The sequence below is a fragment of the Centrocercus urophasianus genome, unplaced genomic scaffold, assembly GCF_019232065.1.
Source record: "Centrocercus urophasianus isolate 14NV4802_14NV808 unplaced genomic scaffold, USGS_Curo_1.0 seq_16, whole genome shotgun sequence".
Lineage (NCBI taxonomy): Eukaryota > Metazoa > Chordata > Aves > Galliformes > Phasianidae > Centrocercus > Centrocercus urophasianus.
The window spans coordinates 13,457,410-13,476,460 of NW_024884711.1; the positions used below are offsets into that span (position 1 = coordinate 13,457,410).

The window sequence follows — 19,051 nt, forward strand, 5'->3', positions numbered from 1 at the left end:
GAGGAGCTAGTGGCAATTTCAGGAAGTATTTGAACCCTAGGGAGGGATTTCCCGGATGAATGCAGTACATACCTGCCGTATGCTATTTTGGAGTTAATGCTTAACTGTCATACTCCTTTTTATAATGTGTCCCTGCTAGGCATGGGGCTGGGGCTGCTAGGCACCAAGCAAGTTATAGTCCCAGTTCACAGGTAACCAGGTTCTGGATTTGGTGGCTTGACCCAATGGAAGGATCAGGGTATGGGGAAGAAGCAAGGAGAGCTGCAAGTTTAAGTCATCAAATGTACAAATGACAAAAGAGAGCCAAGCAGAGAAAACTCTTCACAAAATACAAAATTCTGTTAAGGAAGCAAGAAGGCACAACATAAGGAATGTTTGGTACATGTTATTGCAACTGAAAAGTCAGAGTATGGAATGAATTATAATTTAGCATAATCCATAATTTTACAGTTTTCATTTTGAATTATTTATCTTATTTGATTTGATTAAAGATAAGGCGGGTAGACAATATATTGAATAGTTCTTCATGTCTTAATGACAAATGAAAGATGTCATTATTATAGCTTTCCAATTTAAAAAAATTTATTTGTGCTGTTTCTATATAATTCCTTTTTCTTTTTAAAGCACATTTCAGATATGCATTGTGTACACATGATTCCATAACCCATCAGGCTTCAGTGTTGCCTCAGTACCTCTGATTCAGTAAATCAGATCATAGGCAGCATGCTGTCATATAATAAGGTGTCTGATCCTTATTACCAGTTTGTTGATGCACAGACTCCTTCAAATTGACCATTGCAACACATGGTTTCCCCTGAAACTAGCTGTGATAATTAGCGTGGCTCTAATGAGACAGAATGTCACTGATCTTGTGCTGAACTGTCGAGTATCGACGCTACGGATGGGAACTGTCAAAGCTTGCCATCTGTGACAGAGCTTGGCATATTCCATTTGCAAGGTAGAGCATGCTCAATAGACTGTTTTTAAACAAATGGTCCATTTCTTGATTAGAGCTCTGTGTTCTGCTTCCGTGGAAGACTTTATATTAGAGTGAAACTTTTGGGTTTTTCCTTTTTTTCCTTTTTCTTTCTTCCCCTCGCTCCCCCCCCCTCCCCCCCCCAACCTGATAGGCCACGTCGGGTGTGGTTTCTGTAAAAATCTCATTAGGAAATGAAAATGTTACTAATTCTCAATCCAGTGCCTGCAATCCTTTTAACCGTGGCCTATCAGGTTTTTGAGGAAAGCTGGGGGGAACCGATCTTGTGTTTATTCTCCTTTTTCCCCCGGTTGTCCTAAGGCAGTTGGTCCAAGGCTAGTGCTTCCTCCGGGCTTTTACCTGATTTTAAGCAATGAGGGATGCAGAATGATAGTGTAGAAGGGTAGAGAAACACAAATTTAAAAAAGTCTTGGATCCCATGAAGCGGGGCCACGTGCGGGTGGGATGAAAGCATGGAGATGGTTGAGAGAGCGGGGCAGCCAGGCTCCCATGAGCAGCCCTGCAAAGTGCCCTGCGAGGAGTCCAGCGCTGCTTATCATTCCAAAATATGCTTTGTTGCTTTTTATTTCCTCCTTCCCTGGCAGACCACACAGGGCTTGTTCTGAAGAACATTTTCACTAATCTGATCAGGCAGCCAAATACGCCGGGAAAACTGCTTTAATGATCCCACTAATTACCTCAAGTCAATATGAACTGTATTATTAGACTGAGGGAAAATATTCCATTAGGTCTCCCCCTTGGGAGTTTCTCCGCTTTGTGATGTCACCGGAGCCTTCGCCCTCTCGCTTGTAATTAATTTTATTTACACACGCAGGCACGCACAAGGTCACACCTGCACAACCGGAGCTGGCCGGGGAGCGAGTGGCACTCAGGCTTAATCAGATCTGTCATAATTACCATTCTGCATGTTTCTGACACACGCTGTGAAATATTTCAATTTAACTGCCGCTACCAGCACAACCAGATGTAGTGTGAGTGTGGCTGCATTGGAAATATTATTCCTCAGGATAAACTCTCTCCTCCTCCTTTTTCCTCCCACCCCCTCTCCCTTTTACAGCTAATGTGGCACAGAAGCTGATGTATCCTGTAAATCTTGAATGCAGCGCTAGATTGATAACAGCAGATTAGACAGTTTAACCACAAACAGCTTGTTCATTTTTCACAAATGAAAACCACATGTGGTGTAACTAAAATTTCAGGCTCTTTTTTTTTTTTCTTTTTTCTTTTTTTTCCCCCTTTGGTTGCTGTTTCCTTTTGTGTGTGTGTTGAGGTCTGCCTTGCACTGCAAAGCAGTGAAATAAAAGGGTAAACATATAGGGGTGAAGAAATGCTGCTTTCTTTGGAGATTATTTCTCCACAACCTTTATTAAAAACCTTCCTTGCTTTGGCAAAGACATTGGATATCACACAGGGGGTTTGCCTCTCACTCTGAGACTTTCTAATCTCTGTTTTTTATGCCCACTTATTAAAGAAGTCATCCTACTGTGCTATTTTTTAGAATAACATGCCAGCAAACACCTCGCTAACCAAAAATGGAGCCTTCACTGCCACCTGAATTTAGTGCAAATAAAATCCTCTGCCCAAGTTTTTCTCCATGAATTTTGACTCTGCACTAGCTCTTCTATTTACCTCCTCCTCTGGGAAAAAGATGCTGCTTTTTAAAGAATTGTCAAAGTAGTGAGAATTTTGGCAAAGATAAAATTGATTTGTTTTATTGAAAACATTCTGGTATTTCTAGTGGAAACAGATTATGATTAGTTTTTATGAATCAAGATGTTGCCTTTGAATTGATAACTTTTTTCAGATTTTTATTTTATTTTATTTTATTTTATTTTATTTTTTGGTTCAGCTTTTCAACTCCCCCACTTTAAGCAGCCTTCAATACTTAGTAAGGATTTTTAAAACCATTTCCCGTTTAGTAGATCACCATTGGCTAGTTTTTCTACACAAAGAAAACAATTAGAGAGTTTTGATAGAAAGTTCTACCAATCCTTACAGCAGGGAAAAAACATAAGTGTGGAGTGCAAATGAATGGATTCCCCAAAAGACTCTGCAGGTACTGTCAGACAGGATGAGTGGTGCAGCACAGCTGACAGAAATTCATCAAACGTAACCTGTACAATCATAAAGTTGTAAACAAACTTCCAGAGGAGGTTTGAAATAAGTGGCTACAGTCAGAGATCATTTTGTCCATTGCCAGTTACTTGTAATGTGGTGGCAGTATTGAAAGCACATGAGATGGTTGGTTGAAAAAAGGTATGCCGGGGTAGTGTACTTTGATGACACAATTTGTAGAGGACAGTTTGGCTACCCATACACCCTGGGCACAGAGCAGGAAACCTCTGTAAGGGAAGTAGGAGCCCCAAAAGTGTCCTGACTGCAGATGTTTGCAAAATAAGTCAGGAGGGAAGGAAGCACTCACAGGAGATGAGATCACACAGAACGTGAACTGTCAGGTTTCTCTTAAGGATCCAGAAATCCAGTTTTCATTTCTTTGAATCTTTAATTTCTAATTTCCCTTTCCTAGGTAGAGGTGTTTTGGTTCCTGCTCTCCAGATGCATGAATCAGCTCCTCCTCAGGCAGCACCTGCTGTCTGCCTGACAAGAGGTGCTGTTTCTGGCAGGATGGATTTCCTTAATCTCTCTTACTGCTTTTAATATCCTCACCTTCTGTTTTGTTTTCCTCTCCACCTTCACTCCTCCAGCTAGCTCTCCTCTTAGCCTTTCTTTGACTTCCTATCCCATTCATCTCCCATCTACGCTCTCATCATTTTCTTGGTTTTCTACCAGTCCTTCTCCCCTGTTTTACTACTGTCCCCCATTATATAGCTGCAGATAGGGCATCCCACATGCATCCCCACTCCTTCATTCCTCAGATTGCCTGTGCAGTAGGCAGGCCACTGATCCTCTGAGGGGGCTTCTGAGGGTTCAGTATGTTGGGTTTTTAACATGAGGAAACTAAAGCATTTAAAAACAAGCTAAACAGGAAATGGCGGGGGAAATTTCGTCCTGAGAAACAGAGCACTACAAAACATGCCACTGCAGAGATAAAGGCATCTTCTGCAAACAGCAGCACTCTGAGAAACAATTTGCTAAACAAGTGACCAGCTGAAATTCAGGAGAAGAGCTGCTGGGCTAAGGGAGAAGTAAGGAAGAGTAGAAGTGTGTTTTCTCCCTTATCATTATACCACATAATTCAAAATATTCAACACCCCAAAGAATGTGGCAGGATTGTGAGGTAAATGATGAGGAAAGAGACAACAATTTAATGTAGATAATTTCTAATTTAACTACTTCTGGCAGTTTGTCAGAAATGGACAGAAATGGACTACGTCCTTTTTCAATTTCCCCAAATTTTACTTCTAAGTCAAACTTCATAGTTTTTGGTTTGAATTACTCCAACTACTGGTATATAATGAGTAGACTAGGAAACTGGGGGGGTTAAAAATCAAATTTCCAAATATTTATATAATTTTGCATCTTCCAAATTTTATTTGGAATTCATATAGCTATTCCATGGTTTTCTTACTTTTATTCTTGTACAGCATCAAGTTCCCTTACTACAGGATGGCATTTGAGAAGACAATGAAAATAGTTTTCAGGATATTTGTGAAGTAAAGGTGCTTGGTCTGAGAGGCCCAAGCAGAATTCCCTGATGTTTTGGACCTCAGCTGAGCAAAATTTGCACAAGCATCACTTGCATCTGTGGATTTACTTAGGTGACTAGTGTTAGTTATATATGAGGGTGCTTAGCATCTCTAGTGTAATATGCATAATGGTATATAATGCTATTTAAATAAAAAGTTATTTTAAAAGGGCTTAAATTAGCCCAGTGAAAAAAAAAAGCCTGACACTCAGCACTGTGCTTCTCAGAGAGCTTATTCTTTGTGGCTGCTCTAGTCCCCAGCATGGGGACAAGCCACCCGATATCGCCCTGCTGTTAGCTCCCAGCCACAGCCAGGAGGATCAAACCCTTCACTCCAATTTCCCTTTGTCCAGCTTTCCTGTACTTTTAAGTTGATGCCCCAAGCAACTACTCTACAATTTGGGGGATTTTAGCTTTCCAAGGGCTTTGCTGCTTTTATTTTTCCATGTGTGACGTATTTGTTTCTGTTGGCTTCTTTCTCATTCACCTAGGTTTCTGTCTTTCACAGGTGATTTTTAAACATTTTTAAAAATGCATTGAGGTAGTGGACACCCTTAGTTTTCTGACCATTTTGTGGTTAACAAAATATGGAAAGTTAGGGGCAAGTTTGGTTTCAGTTTTTTTAGGACTCCCTTGCTTTTGACATGATCAGTGCATTGCATGTTGTTCACAACAGGTCTGGACCCTCAGGATCCAGCTGAGCTGCAAGAGAAATGTTGAAAGAAATCTTCTCTACGTATTTAAATGCTGAATTAAAAATATAGAGGAAAAGATTTAGGACCTAAAAGTGTGCGGAGATGTGTGAGGAGCACTTTTGAGACATGTTTTTTGGACTGACGCGTCTCATGAACCATGCGGTTCCTCAGTGCATAGCGGATCTTCCTATGATCCAAAATGAATTCTGGAAGGAAAAAGGCATATGATGAGGAGCCACAGATTTAAATTACTCCCTCTGGGAAATTATAAGCTTAAAAAAGAAATAAATCTAACAACGTGATGTGCACATGTTTAAAGTAATTGCGGAAGTGACACTTTGGCCCTACGGCCTTTTAACCAGAGGTCTTTCCCCCAAAGCAAATGTTAAATCTCCATAAGCAACATAATAATAAACATTTGCAGTTCAGCTGTAAATTGATAGTACTAAAAAAGATTTTTAAAACTGCCAGGCTCTTTCTGTTAAAGACTCTTCTCTAGCTAAACTGTAAATATAGCTTCCATACAAAAATTGATTGCACATTTAAGAATAAATAAATATGGGCTATTAAGGGTCATGGTTGGATTTAGGGTTGTATTTACTTTCAAGGGAAGCATTGGTATTGCAGTGAAATCAGTACTTCTTCCTACTTAAATGAAAGATAAAGGGCCATATATTACCAGTCACCCTCTGTGAAACCTACTGACCCATTTTATGTGCCTATACCATAAAAAGTAATGTACCAGACTAAGACTGACTTATTTAATAATTAGCAGTTTTTTCTTGTGTGTGGGTTTTTTTAATATATATTTCTTTTTTTTATTATTATTATTGTGAAGTCCATTTTCATCCTGCATATTTTGTGGTTACGATGCCAGTTGGATTATGTGTGTGTGCAAAAGGATGGATATAAAGTAGAGGAAGGCAGAACGAAGCTTCACCCATAGTTTTTGCATCTATTACTTTTTCCCTTCTCTTTACATATGAATGTAGTTGCATTTTATGTAAGATTTTCAAAGGAATGCATATTATGTTTTTGATTAGAGCTTGTGCCTATCATTGCTAGGCAATTGAAGGCAATACTGTAGAAAAGATACATTTGAACAAGGGAAAAGAGAGGTGGAGGAGGCTGAGAGCAGAGAAACCGAACTTGGGAGAAGCCCTTAATATAGTTTATTAATTCCTTCTGAACACAACTAAAAAGTAATGATATTTATGTTTTCAGCCAGTTTTAGAGTTAGCGGGTTAGGAATATTCTGTTTTTTTCTTCCCGTGAGCTGCTGGTACATCTCAAGTGTTCATACCAGGGGACCACACATACCAGCTTTGATACAGCTTCAGCCCTTAAGCCGACAAGTTTTTCCATAGTGCTGGCTCTCAGCCATGCACCAGGTCTCTGCATAGGGAGAGGTCTGATCCGACAGACAAGATTGCAGGAGCAGGGCAACCAGCTCTCTAGATCATTTTGTTTCTGTACTTGTTTGCTGCCTGTCACTGAATTTTACAGGTTGCTTTAGCAAGTTGCCTTTTTAAAATATTTTTTTTATTTTTTTTTTTTTAATTTTGTTTGGTTGTTTACAATAGAAGGACATCTTTAATTTGTAAGTGCTGCAGCTAGAGAGGAGAAAAGGCAGGGGGAAGAAGAGACATTAGGAATCCTTTTCCCCTAAAATATCACCCCAAAGAATTGCAATGAAATGCTGTCAGCGTCACTTCTGGCAACTCGGTCAGTTTTTTTCTTCCCAACCCAGGGAAAAGGTAGAGGTAACATGTAGACAGATGGTGCAGCTGAATAATAGGTTGGATAAGAAATTTAAGGAAACGGCATAATCTGTTTCTTCAAAGGAAGTTTTTCCTGCTAGTGAAGTTTACCTTTCTTCTGAAAAGCCCTATGCGGTTGTGGGGTTTTCAGTTTGTTTGTTTTACTAAATCTCATCTATTACGATGGCAGATACAGATTTACTTAAAATTCACATCTGGCTTCCCCTTTCAGTGTTCTAGTAATGAAAGCCAATAGAAGAGATAAACCAGAAATAGCTGGAGATAAAGGACAGCTTCAGGTTTCAAACTTTCTCTGATTTAGCAGAATGCTCAAAGGCAAAGCTTGAAACTTAGAACTGATTGTTATGAATAAAATAATAAAGCAAACGTATTTATTTTCACTTTAGGCCACATTTCAAGAAGAGGCATTCTTATTCTACCAGCTCTTCTCATCTGGATCAGGCTGAACAGCAGCTTTTGCTTCTTGAATTACAAGCACAGTTTTGTGAGCAAAACAGAGAAATCTCAAACTATTTAACGCTCATGGCAGCTTTCAAAATGTCTTGAAAGTGTGAAATCAGTTCACACAGAAATCAGTTCTTAAAAGTACTTGAACAGATAAGCTAAAATGAAAAGCTTTTCAATAACAGATATGTTGTTCACTATCAAAACCTAGTAAGCCTGATAGATTATTATTTTTCCTTAAAATTTTGTGAACTTATCTAGTGGTCTTTCTTCTAACAGACTTCATCTCATCTGGAAAACATACATGTCTACTCGGCTTTGAGTAGGGAATAACCAGAACAACTTCAGAAGTTTAGTCAAAAAAGAAATCTGTAGTCAGAATAAATTCTCCCGCAGTCAGGAAATTCCAGAAAAATATTTCAGGTTAAAAAGGACCACTCTGATCATCTGGACTTGTGCCCATGTCCGAACCCACAGGCATTTCACCCAGAAAGAAGTCAGATTTCAGTAATGTCAGCCTGAAAATGAAATGCTCCACTCATAGACTACATTATGGGTTGTCTGCTGTCTTTTTCTAGATAAGCTAATGTAGAGCAAACCACGTTTTCATTATAAACTAAAATAGAGTCCATTGCTACTTATTTCTTTTATTTCTTTGTACTGAAACAATGTGTGCATGTTTTGCTTCACAGTGCCATAGGCAGGAGCTTCTGTATTCCGAACTCTGAATTTTTGATCTTGTTGAACACTGTGAGAAATCTCGGTTGAAGGGTTTAATGCGTTTTCCAATCAATGCGTAGGGGAAATTTGGCCTTATCAATTTAAATGCTGGAGATCCTTCATTGCATTATGGAAGAATCTTTGCTAAGCAGAGATTATTCTTAAGAACTTCATAACATTTAAAGGTTAATATGTTAGGTAAAGAACAATATCTTAAGACAAACATTTTTATTACAGGACATGAAGGGATAGTTCTGATTAAATTACATGATTATTTGAATGGGAAGGAAGACAAAGTGCATCATTTCTTGCCCTCAACTTTAATGCCTTTAATCAAATAATGACCTTCTGGAAATAGTTAATTTTAAGCATTTGGAAAGATCAATACCACTTTGCCACCAAAAAATGGCCCAGATGATGAAATTTGATGTATTTAAAGTACCATTTCACCCTTTTAACCTAGTAAATAATTTAAAATGCTTTCAGTACTTCTATGCTACCATTATGTATCTCGTTCGAAGTATTATGACTTTTCCAAAAGCAACCTTTCTCTACAATGAACAGCTTACAAGTTAATACTGAAGCCTAAGACTATATGCATATATTGTAGTGGTGATGTTAGTCTTTTTTTCTTCTCTTTTATGCATGGATTCTGTTCTGAAAAGAAATGGAAATATCTATGATGAACACAGCTATTTGGAACAAAACAGATTTGTAAAGCAAGTTGGACGGCTTTTGAAGGGAAAAAGTCAATATTTTAAGTTTAGTTCATGAGTTCTTTTCCTTTGTTTTGTCTCTAAGCTTTTGTGTTAAAGGTGAAGGATTTGGGTTGCTCAGACAATTAAGAGCCCATTTTACCAAGTGTAATTTCATATCTGTGTTCTATAAACTGGAGTGCCTTCAGCATTGTAAATAAAAAAATTGCCCTCTATTTAGCATGTTTGTGGGCAGATTAAAAACAGTCTTCATTAGCATAAGTAACACTTACAGATTCTTTTAAAAGTAGAAAATTATTTGCTGAATGATAAATTGCTAGCTTTATAGTTAGTTGCTGAAAATGTGCTCATTCAAAATGCATACTTTAGTTTAGTCTACAATACTCAATTTTTTGAGTTCGAAGTACTGTTTAATGGATTAGTCTTTGTTCACAGTAGATGCTGAAATGCAATTCAACTTTCTGCTAAAATGTTTGTATCAAACACCTCCCTATTTAGACTGATTTCTTCTAACGCCATATATTTTTATTATACTATATGCCCCAGAGACTGATACAAAATAATGTCAGATATGCTATACCAAAGAAAAGCTGTTCACATTTTAGTATTGATAGTGAAAAATGTTTTGCCTTCTTGAATTCAAATTACAGCTCTTTTTTAAAACGTTTGATTCTTTGTTAGTTTTTTGTAACAAATATTAAACATTTGGCAAGTGATCATCGCTATAGCAAATTCACCAAACAAAAGAGTTCAGTTGCTCCACCGTAGAGTCCTTTCTTTCCGGACTTGTTTATTGCTGTCTTGGAAAGCTTTGCCCAGAAAGCATTTTTCATGCTGGTAATGCTACCCTCTTTGATCTAGTTAGAATTGGTATCTACACCTTAAGTGCAGATTTCAATTATCTTTTTTTTTTCTTCTTGTTTAGTAAGAAAGATATTGGAATGCAAGAATAGTTTTTTAGACACTGCATGACAGAGCAGAACATTTTATTTAAACAAAGCTCAGCTCAGACTGAATAAAATAACATTTGGATACATAGATAAAATGCATGTATGCTTTAAAATAAGGGTGCTCATGGGTCGTGCAGACTCTAATGCTTGGCAGTTATCCTCTTTGCGCTTTTCCTGCATTAGTTTGGCAGTTCAGCTTTCACACATTTTTTTTCCTTTAATGTCTTCTGTTTCTTTGCTAAATCCCTATCAGAAAACCAGACAGAAGACTCTTATTTATTTTAAATATCTTAGGTTTAGCATCTTTTTTTTTTTTCACCATTTTCTTGCTTACTGTAGCAAGACCTTTGCAGATGGTACTTGGTTACTTGAAAGTGCATAACAGTATTTTCTTTGTAGCAGATGGATTTAAGACTTTTAGTTCCCAATAAATGTAGGTTTACAATACATAACTTTACAGGATTTGTGTTGTATATAACAGGTTTGAACATATTATCTCAGAATTCATCTGCATGGCATTTTCAGTTTATCCAGGGCCTATGCCAGTATTTTAAGTAATAGGGAGAGCATAGTGATTGATAGCAGCTAAAGGCGTGATTTTGAATAGAAACAAAGGTTTTAGAACAGAAGGTGTCAAATTAAACTTTGTCAGTTTGAAAAGTAGTAACATCCTGAAAGTTCTGCAAACATATTTACATGTGGCTAATGTTTATATTTTGCTTTGTACTCTCTTTATATTCAGTGTAATGTTGCCTGGCAAATTTACTGTGTTTTAAAATCAAGGTTTTTCCCAATGTCATTGCAGAGTTTTGGGGGTTTGCCTTACTGCATAGATATATATGCCTAATTATTTTAAGGCATTTTTAATGTGCTGCTTGCTAAGGAATCTGGTTGTCATCGAATTTGAGTTATAAATATTTTGTTATTATTTTAGTGTCCTTTCTACTTCTTTAAGATTATAAAAACATGAAAAAATACAGTTGTCCGGGCTCTCCTTCAGAATAAATTTTCTTAACTAGATAGAAATTGCTCTAAACTTACAGGTGTGGAAGAGGAGAAAAATCGGCCTTGTTAGGTCCATTTGTGAATTAAACTACAGCGCTTCATTCTTCTATAGATCAAATAGAGGCAAAAGATACAAATTTTGCAGAACTTAAAATTCAGCATTAGAAGAGTCTGTATCATTAGTTTTCCTCAAAGTTACAAAAACATTTTGTACATTTTCATTTAGCTGACTTTTATGAATGAGCTTTATGTTCAATAGAGAAGTCTGAACACAAATTAAATTAAACACAAGAAAACATCCTGGAGTAAAGTTTTCACCCTTTTAACTAAATAAATCTCCAGAGTTTCTGTTACTGCACATTCACCATCTCTTCTAAGATTATTTGTGATATCAACTTTTACAGGCATTTTCAGAAATAAATGAAGTCCAAAAAAATTACTTACTTCCTTGCTTTTAAAAGAATTCACTCTATCATTTCCCTGTTGCCCATCACATATTTCATCAGAATAATTGTTTACTTCTTCAGCAATATGAAGAACAGAGTGGAAAAGAGACATTTTATTAGAGTAGCAGTCTATTCTACACACCGTCAGAAGCAACTGTCTTCAGAATCTGAAAATCAGTGTTTTTGTGAAAGGCTGGCAGAGATTTACTTAATCTTACAGTTCATCAAATCTTTTTTAGATAAAGAATTAGATGCAATTTTTTAGTGCAAAGGCTAATAGAAAAGTATTGGAAATGTAATGCTAGTCATCAGCAACTAGTAAAATTAAGAACTGATCTAGTAAGCGTAGAAACATAGAAAAGACGATATGAGGAGAAGGAATTTCTTAGTTAACAAAATGTTGTGAAATATATTTAATCAGCATAAGCCGTGATTGCTTAGGATTTATTTTATTATTGATCACTTAAAAAGAGTTTCCATCGTCCTTTTCAAAAAGAGCATCTGGGATTCCCGTGGTCACCAGACAAAAGAAATGCAGTTTCTAAATGTGTGGTGCAGTTTCTTCTTAGGTCTGTGAGTATACCTTAAAGAGGTGTTGTCGGAGGGGACAAGTTTTTCACCTGATTGCTGTGGCTGCTCTGCTTTTTGTTTCATCACAATTGGAAAGAGGACAAACAGATTTAATGTGAAGCAGTGCAGACTCCAGACAACCAAACGACTATTTTTTTCTCCTTCACGGCAGACCTTCTCCTTTTTAATTAAAAATTTTATAACCACATTTCAATTAAAATATTTCAATTTTGTTATCTTCATCTTCCTCCCTCCTTCCCCAGTAAACCACCTACGCTCTCTGATTGCACCTTTTAACTTGCTACAGAAAGCTAGTAGTCATATGTTTATTCCCTTGGAAGAATGGCAGGGAGAGAACCACTGCAGCATGTGGATATTGTTAGGGGCATGGAGGGTTTGTGAGTTAACTTGCTAACACATCCCATGGATCCTTATGATGTAGAGGGAGAATTCATGGACACTTACTCCTGTTTTGGAAACATACTGTATGGTTCCATTTGGGACAGCCTGTATATTTTTACAGAATAGCATTTGGCCACATTTCTCAATCAACTTTTTAAACCTGGGGTTAATACCCAGCATATGCATGACCAAAAACTGTAGTCTGCCCCATTCCTGGTTTGGGCCCTACTCAGATTTTTGCCTTCAGATATTGCCAATATTTGTCCTTTATGCTATCTCTGTTTCTTGGGGGCATATTCTCCCGTGTCATTTGTTCACTTTTCCAATTTTATGCAATAGCATATACTTGAAATTTTTATACACACCTCACTAAATATGTTCTCATACAGTATGAACGCATTAAGATTATTTGTTTACTTTCATCTCTTCCTGTCACGGCAATATTTTTACACTGCATTTATTAACTACTAGCTAAAGATATGAATGTCTTCAAGAAAATGACGTATCTATATTGTATCTATGTATCTATTGTATCTAGTAGTAAACTAGTCTGGATAAACCATTTTTCAACTACCAGTACATGTAAGAAGGATCTAAAAGCTTCTGTACATTTATATTATTTGTTGATTCAATAAAATGTCACATTATCTTTCCCACAGCATTAAGAAGTAAAATTGCACAGACCTAGTTTTGAAAACAGATCCTGGAAGCTAAAAGGAAGAAATATGCAGGTTGCATGCATGTAATAGTTTGTTTCAAAATTTTAATATACAAAAATATGCTGATGATGCACACTGTGCTTCATAGCTTGTTTCCCAAAAAATAGCTGGTTTAGGATTGGTGTGCTTTTAGGCATCTTGCTGTTTGGTGACCTGGAAAAGGTATGAAGGGTAAGTCAAAAACATGAGGTTCCTTCATGTCCCCCTCAAGCCCTATGCAAAAATGTGAGACTGTTTTTTTCAGGGTCTATGAGAAAAATACTGAAACAGATAATAATTTTCAAATAAATTTACCTGCAGAGGCATTTCTACTCATGGTAGATAGGAACACAATATTACTTTCCTGCATCTCATCAAATAATTTTTCTCTTTTAAAAGGACTTTAGGGAATTCCACTATCGTTATGATTTACATCAGGCAGCTCTGCGGTCAAAGCAGGTACCAAGAGTACTTTCTTATCTAGAGAAGTAGCACCAGTGTTTAAAAACTGCTCAGCAGCTGATTAACCAGCTACTGAAACAGTGTTGGTGCTCTCCAATGGATAAACAGAGGAAAACTGGCAATAGACAAGAGTATGTGGCATCAGGGGATGTGTGGGGGAGGAGGGGATGGAAGATTCTACCTTGATCGATGGGTTTGTTGAACAAAGAGCACTGTGGTGTGGGACCAAGTAAAATGTGCTTTCCAAAATGCTTGCGGCTTGCAGGGGTCTGTGCAGTAGGGTGGCAGTCTCGGTGTGTTGATGTTTGTTTCACATCCAACATTTACAGGGAAAGCTGTGACTTTCTGGAGGAGAAGGTGAGACAATGCAGTGCTGCTCAAGTCTGCATTTCACCTTCACTTGCCCCTTGCAAGGCAAGGAAAAACTAATGTTTTGCTGGTGTTATCTTCAAGGGATGGCTCTGTGAGCTGTTACGTTGGAAAGAAGATCCCTCACCAGAGAACAGGACCCTCTGGGAGAATCTCTCCATGATCCGAAGGTTCCTCAGTCTTCCTCAGCCTGAACGCGATGCCATTTATGAACAAGAAAGCAATGCAGTTCATCACCATGGTGACAGGCCTTCCCACATTATCCATGTGCCAGCAGAACAGATTCAGGTTAGTTTACCTTGGCCAATCCAGCAGAGCAATAAGTAAATAATGCTTTAAACATAGCAAAGGAAATTAGTGTTTCTTTCCTCCTGGCCAGGCTAACTACAGGTCTCCTTGTAAGTGATAACAGCATACTGCTGTCTGCCACTTGAATTAAAAGATGAGTTGGTGACCACACAGACTTTTTCTTTCAGTTTGGGTTTTTCCAAGCTTGTGTGACAAAGCAGCTTGGGTATAGCCGTGTGTGGACAGAACAAGCCTCCTGTGTTAGGTGTGCCTCTGCTAGGTGGGCCTCATGACCACAAGAGAGGGATGCTCAGAGCTCAGCTCAGCAGGAGGAGGTTATTGAGCTGCTGATGAAAACTTGGCTTAGCATTCAGCAGCTGATCACCCCAGGTTGGAGTCAGGGAAGGGGACTTGGTTCCTCAGCCTGTTTTAACCCCAGCTGAACCTGGGATGAGTCAATGTTTGTTTGTTTTTCCTTCAGAGCCCCTCTCCCACCACCCTTGGGAAAGGAGAGCATAGAGGCGCTTTCTTACCAGGCCTGGTGACCGCTGGACCTTGGCTGGGTGCTGCTCCGCAGGTGAGCTGGCACGAGGGCAATGTGCCAGGGAGAGAACTGAGGGCTTGCAGGACCCATACACTCAGCCTGGAGAAGCCAAGCCCTTGGCTCGCCCAGGCACCGTGGGACTGGGAGCTCAGACAGCCATCTGCTAACTATTGTAGGTCAAACCTGGAACAGCTTGCCCAGAGAAGCTAGGGATGCCCCATCCCTGGAGGTATTCAAGGCCAGGTTAGATGCCCTAGGCAGCCTGGTCTAGTATGTGGCAACCCTGTCTACAACAGAGGATTTGGAACTGGATGGCTTTTAAGGTCCTTTCCAAACCCAAGCCATGCTGTAATTGTATGATCTGCAGCTCTCTGAGTTGAAGGCTCTTTAATCCCTTCTCATGAAGACCTGAGGTCAGCTTTTTAGCTGCTCCCTGTTACAGGGCAGATATTGCCCCTGTTTTTCAGAGTTCTCAACCTCAGCTGAGACCTTGATATACTATTTGTATCGCCTGTGCAGAAAAATACTTACAGAACTAGGGAGGATAAAGTTATCTCACAGGCAGAAACAACACAAGTGTATATTAAAGATAAAGCAAACTGGATAAGACAATCCCTTAGGATATCAAGTACTAACATAATCGTGAAAGCCTGGAAACTTGCTTTTTGATTTAGCAAAAAGAGAGAAAGATCTATATTAAGTAATAAAACAGCATTTGTTTGGAAATGTACATTGTTTTTAATAAAATGGCTTATTAAAGGGCTAAAAGGAGAAGCTTATGCACAGTATAAATACTGTATCACTATGCTACTTACCTAGATTTTCCTGCCTTATTGATAAAAGTTTTGTGTTTGATCTCACAAATATTATTCCATAAGCAATTGCACTGTAATCTCTTAATGTGACTTGTAAGTGAAAGGGTTGGGGGACTGGGCCTGAGTCTTTTCTGTTTTCTACTGCACTCTAATTGTTGAAGATGCATAAATATGTAGCTAAGACACAAGTTTTCAAACTGTGTATACAAACCCTCCAGTCTTGTAAGAATTTAACGTGCTGGGAGTAGTCTTGAATCAATCTGGGTTTGAAGCTTTGAATGGGGCTGCTCACAGACCATAAAAACATGAAAGAATGTGAATAAGGATGAGACAAGAGCCCAGATTCCATCAATGTTTGTGTCACACAATAACAAGATCTCTTCAAACAGAGACTGCTGATATAGGTGTTGAGACCTACACGAAGTCTCCACAAGCACGAGCAGCACTGCAAAATGAAACTTCCAATCTGACACACAAAAAATTGTCGAGGGAAGAGTCACAAAGGGAAATGAAAAGTGGTGATAGCAACTGCTTGTTTTGCCGCTGTTGTTTATTAATAATAACTAGTGGTTTGTACCATATGACAAGAAATTTGCTGACCCAAAATATCTACTAAGCAGTGCTTCCTGTGCTGCAGAGCTAAAGAATTGTCAACTAAAACAGTAGCTGATAAATTTACTTTTGATTTTAAACATGATCTTATAATGTACTATACTCCAGCAGTGGATGAGAAAAACATTTCTGTCTCTAGGGCTCAGTGCCTCACCTTTTAAGAATGTTTCTGAATCCATGCTTGCAAAACTTCATTTTAAGCTGTTGTTAATTATTTACATCATGATTTGCTTTATCTTATTCTTCTGATGTGCATACTGGCTCATTTTTATTGCTTCAGTTTTTGGAATGCAGCATGTTCCCTTCTAATAATAATAGTGCAACTTATTTAAAGCTTTGCATCTTAGTGCTTTATAAATATTAACCAAATAATCCCCAGCACAAACACTGCAGTAGGTAAACATATTTGTTCCCTGTTTGTATGTCGGGATCCTTGAATGTAAGCAAGACAGACCCTCTCCGTGTCCACAGGCAAGATGGACCAGTGCCAGCCTGGGAAATAACGAGTTGCTGTCTCCTGATCTCTTTGTCCTTGTGAAGACTGGGTTTGGCAGAGTGGTTTTAAGCACTTCCAGCTCTCACAGTCTGTAGTAGTGCTTGCAAGTTTGGGGAGGCTTCAGCAGCTGCTCAGCTCAGTTTGGTGGTGGGATATTTCCACACTTAGCTATAAAGCTCCTCCCTTGATCTCTCCTGTCCCTCACCCTAGCCATTGCTAGAGATTTGCAGCCCTTGCTTTTGGGCAGCAGCTGCTGTTGCTGGCAGAGCTCCTGTGTGTTTGCCCTCATCTGGCACTTTTCTCACTTTGCCCTTGCTACAGTTCTGACTAAGCTGGTCAAGTTAATCCTACACTATGTCACCTACTTAGCATTTTGTCTTGTCTGCACTTGACTCGTGAAGCACGTTCATTAAAGTGTGTCAGCTTAACTATACCAATGACACTTCATCAGCGTTTCCAGCCAGACAAAGCCAGGGTGCCACAGCTCTGCCCGCATCCTGACAGTCTTTTATCCCAGTCTCTGCTTACACACATGCAGATACATGCAAGGTATGCAGAGGGTTACTAATTCTCATTTATTTGGGGTTCACCATACTATCATCAGTAATGAGCCCTTTGTTTTGTTCTCCTTCACCTTACCAAGCAGTTGCCTATAGCTTTGCAATTGTTCCCCTGGATTTTCATGGTAACACAAAATGCTACCAAGAATATGTGTACAAAAAAAATTAATTTTGTGCTTTGTCTTGCAGCAGCAACAGCAGCAGCAGCAACAGCAACAACAGCAGCAACAGCAACAGCAACCGGGTCCCAGACTCCCCCCAAGGCAACCGACAGTAGCATCACCAGCTGAATCTGAGGATGAAAATCGTCAGAAACCCCGGCCACGAACAAAGATTTCTGTTGAAGCCCTAGGGATCCTACAGAGTTTCATACAAGACGTGGGCCTGTATCCTGATGAAGAAGCAATCCAGACTCTCTCTGCTCAGCTTGACCTGCCCAAGTACACCATCATCAAGTTCTTTCAGAACCAGCGGTATTATCTCAAACACCATGGAAAGCTGAAGGACAATTCTGGGCTGGAGGTAGATGTTGCAGAATACAAGGAGGAAGAGTTGCTCAAGGATTTAGAAGACAGCATCCAAGACAAAAATGCGAACACGCTTTTTTCAGTTAAACTAGAAGAAGAGTTATCGGTAGAAGGGAACACAGAGATTAATGCTGAATTGAAAGACTGATCTAAAAGTATTATTTTCTTTCAACAGTGCCACTGGTATTTACTAATGAAATGAAAAATTCCATCTTGCGTTCTGTCAAAAACCTTTATTATTCATTGTTTGGCCAATGAATCTTCCAAAACTTGCACAAAAGTTGAAAAAAGGATAATGCAGACTGCACTAGATGTTTTACTCTGTTTTACAAACTGCTTCGCGGCAACGGATGAAGCGTTGAGGATTGTTTGATATTAATTTGTGTTCACTGGATACACTGTGAGTGTACCCAATAAGCATGATACCAGTGATTTTGATTCTGGAGCCTTCAGACAAGCATTACAACTTTTGTGATTTACTGTTTTTTGTTTTCATTATGTTCTTGTTTTTAATTATTACTGTAGCACTCCACACTTGATCTTTGGAAACTCACATTTATTTAAAAAAAATAAAATAAAAAGAGTTTGTTACTCTTGTTCTATTGTATGTTACAAAAGAACTATAGACTGTGGAATGCAGTTTAAAGATAACATATGCCAACAAATGCCTTGTATTATATGGCACTGCCGTAATTCAGATTTGTTTTCTTTTGGAAATAAAGGTCACTGTATTTTTTTTTTCCATTCTCATTGTTACATGGTTTTAAAGAAAATGAAAAAGAAAATGTGAAACACAATTTAGTCCTCATTATTTATTTGTAGATCCTGCAGCATCATGTTGTAATTAATTTTTTTGGAAGTTTCCGTTAAATGTAATATTGCTTCTCTTGTTATCATACTGATTTTTTTTTTCTATTTATAAATGTATTTTGATGGGCAGTAAAACAAAGTGTCTTAAAAGTTTTAAATAGAGAAAATGTGCTTTACACAGTTGCCTATAAAAAGTGCTCTATGTTATCCAAGCAATTCATACTATAAGCTTCACTCTTATTGTTGTATGCAATTTTTACTATCATGCAAATAAGCTTAGGTAAATAAAACTAATAGATCACCTTAGAAACTTATGCAATTAATGTGAAAATAATTGATGTTTGCAATGTGTCTTCCTTTGGTTTACAATCAATTTTAAAGCTACAGCTGTATAAATTTTCTGTATAAAGGTGTATTTCTTTTTTATGAGTTTATTGCTATGAAAACACCAGTTATTTTGTTACAGCTGGCTGTTTTTATAAGTGTATCACAATTTTC

General features: G+C 38.2%; 1 protein-coding gene across 9 annotated transcripts in view; it reads left to right on the plus strand.

Moving 5' to 3' along the window:
• Nucleotides 1-18,510, plus strand: part of SATB1 (SATB homeobox 1) — an 89,916-nt gene extending 71,406 nt beyond the window's left edge. For 6 of the 9 annotated variants that reach the window (XM_042817012.1, XM_042817015.1, XM_042817014.1 and 3 more), the window contains 3 exons: nt 13,986-14,189; nt 14,671-14,766; nt 17,406-18,510. In XM_042817012.1, coding sequence (XP_042672946.1) covers nt 13,986-14,189; nt 14,671-14,766; nt 17,406-17,891 — 786 coding nt within the window. In that variant the 3' untranslated portion in view covers nt 17,892-18,510. The remainder of the gene's footprint in view (nt 1-13,985; nt 14,190-14,670; nt 14,767-17,405) is intronic. The other 3 variants (XM_042817017.1, XM_042817018.1, XM_042817019.1) reach the window with 3 other exon arrangements.
• Nucleotides 18,511-19,051: the final 541 nt, after the last annotated feature.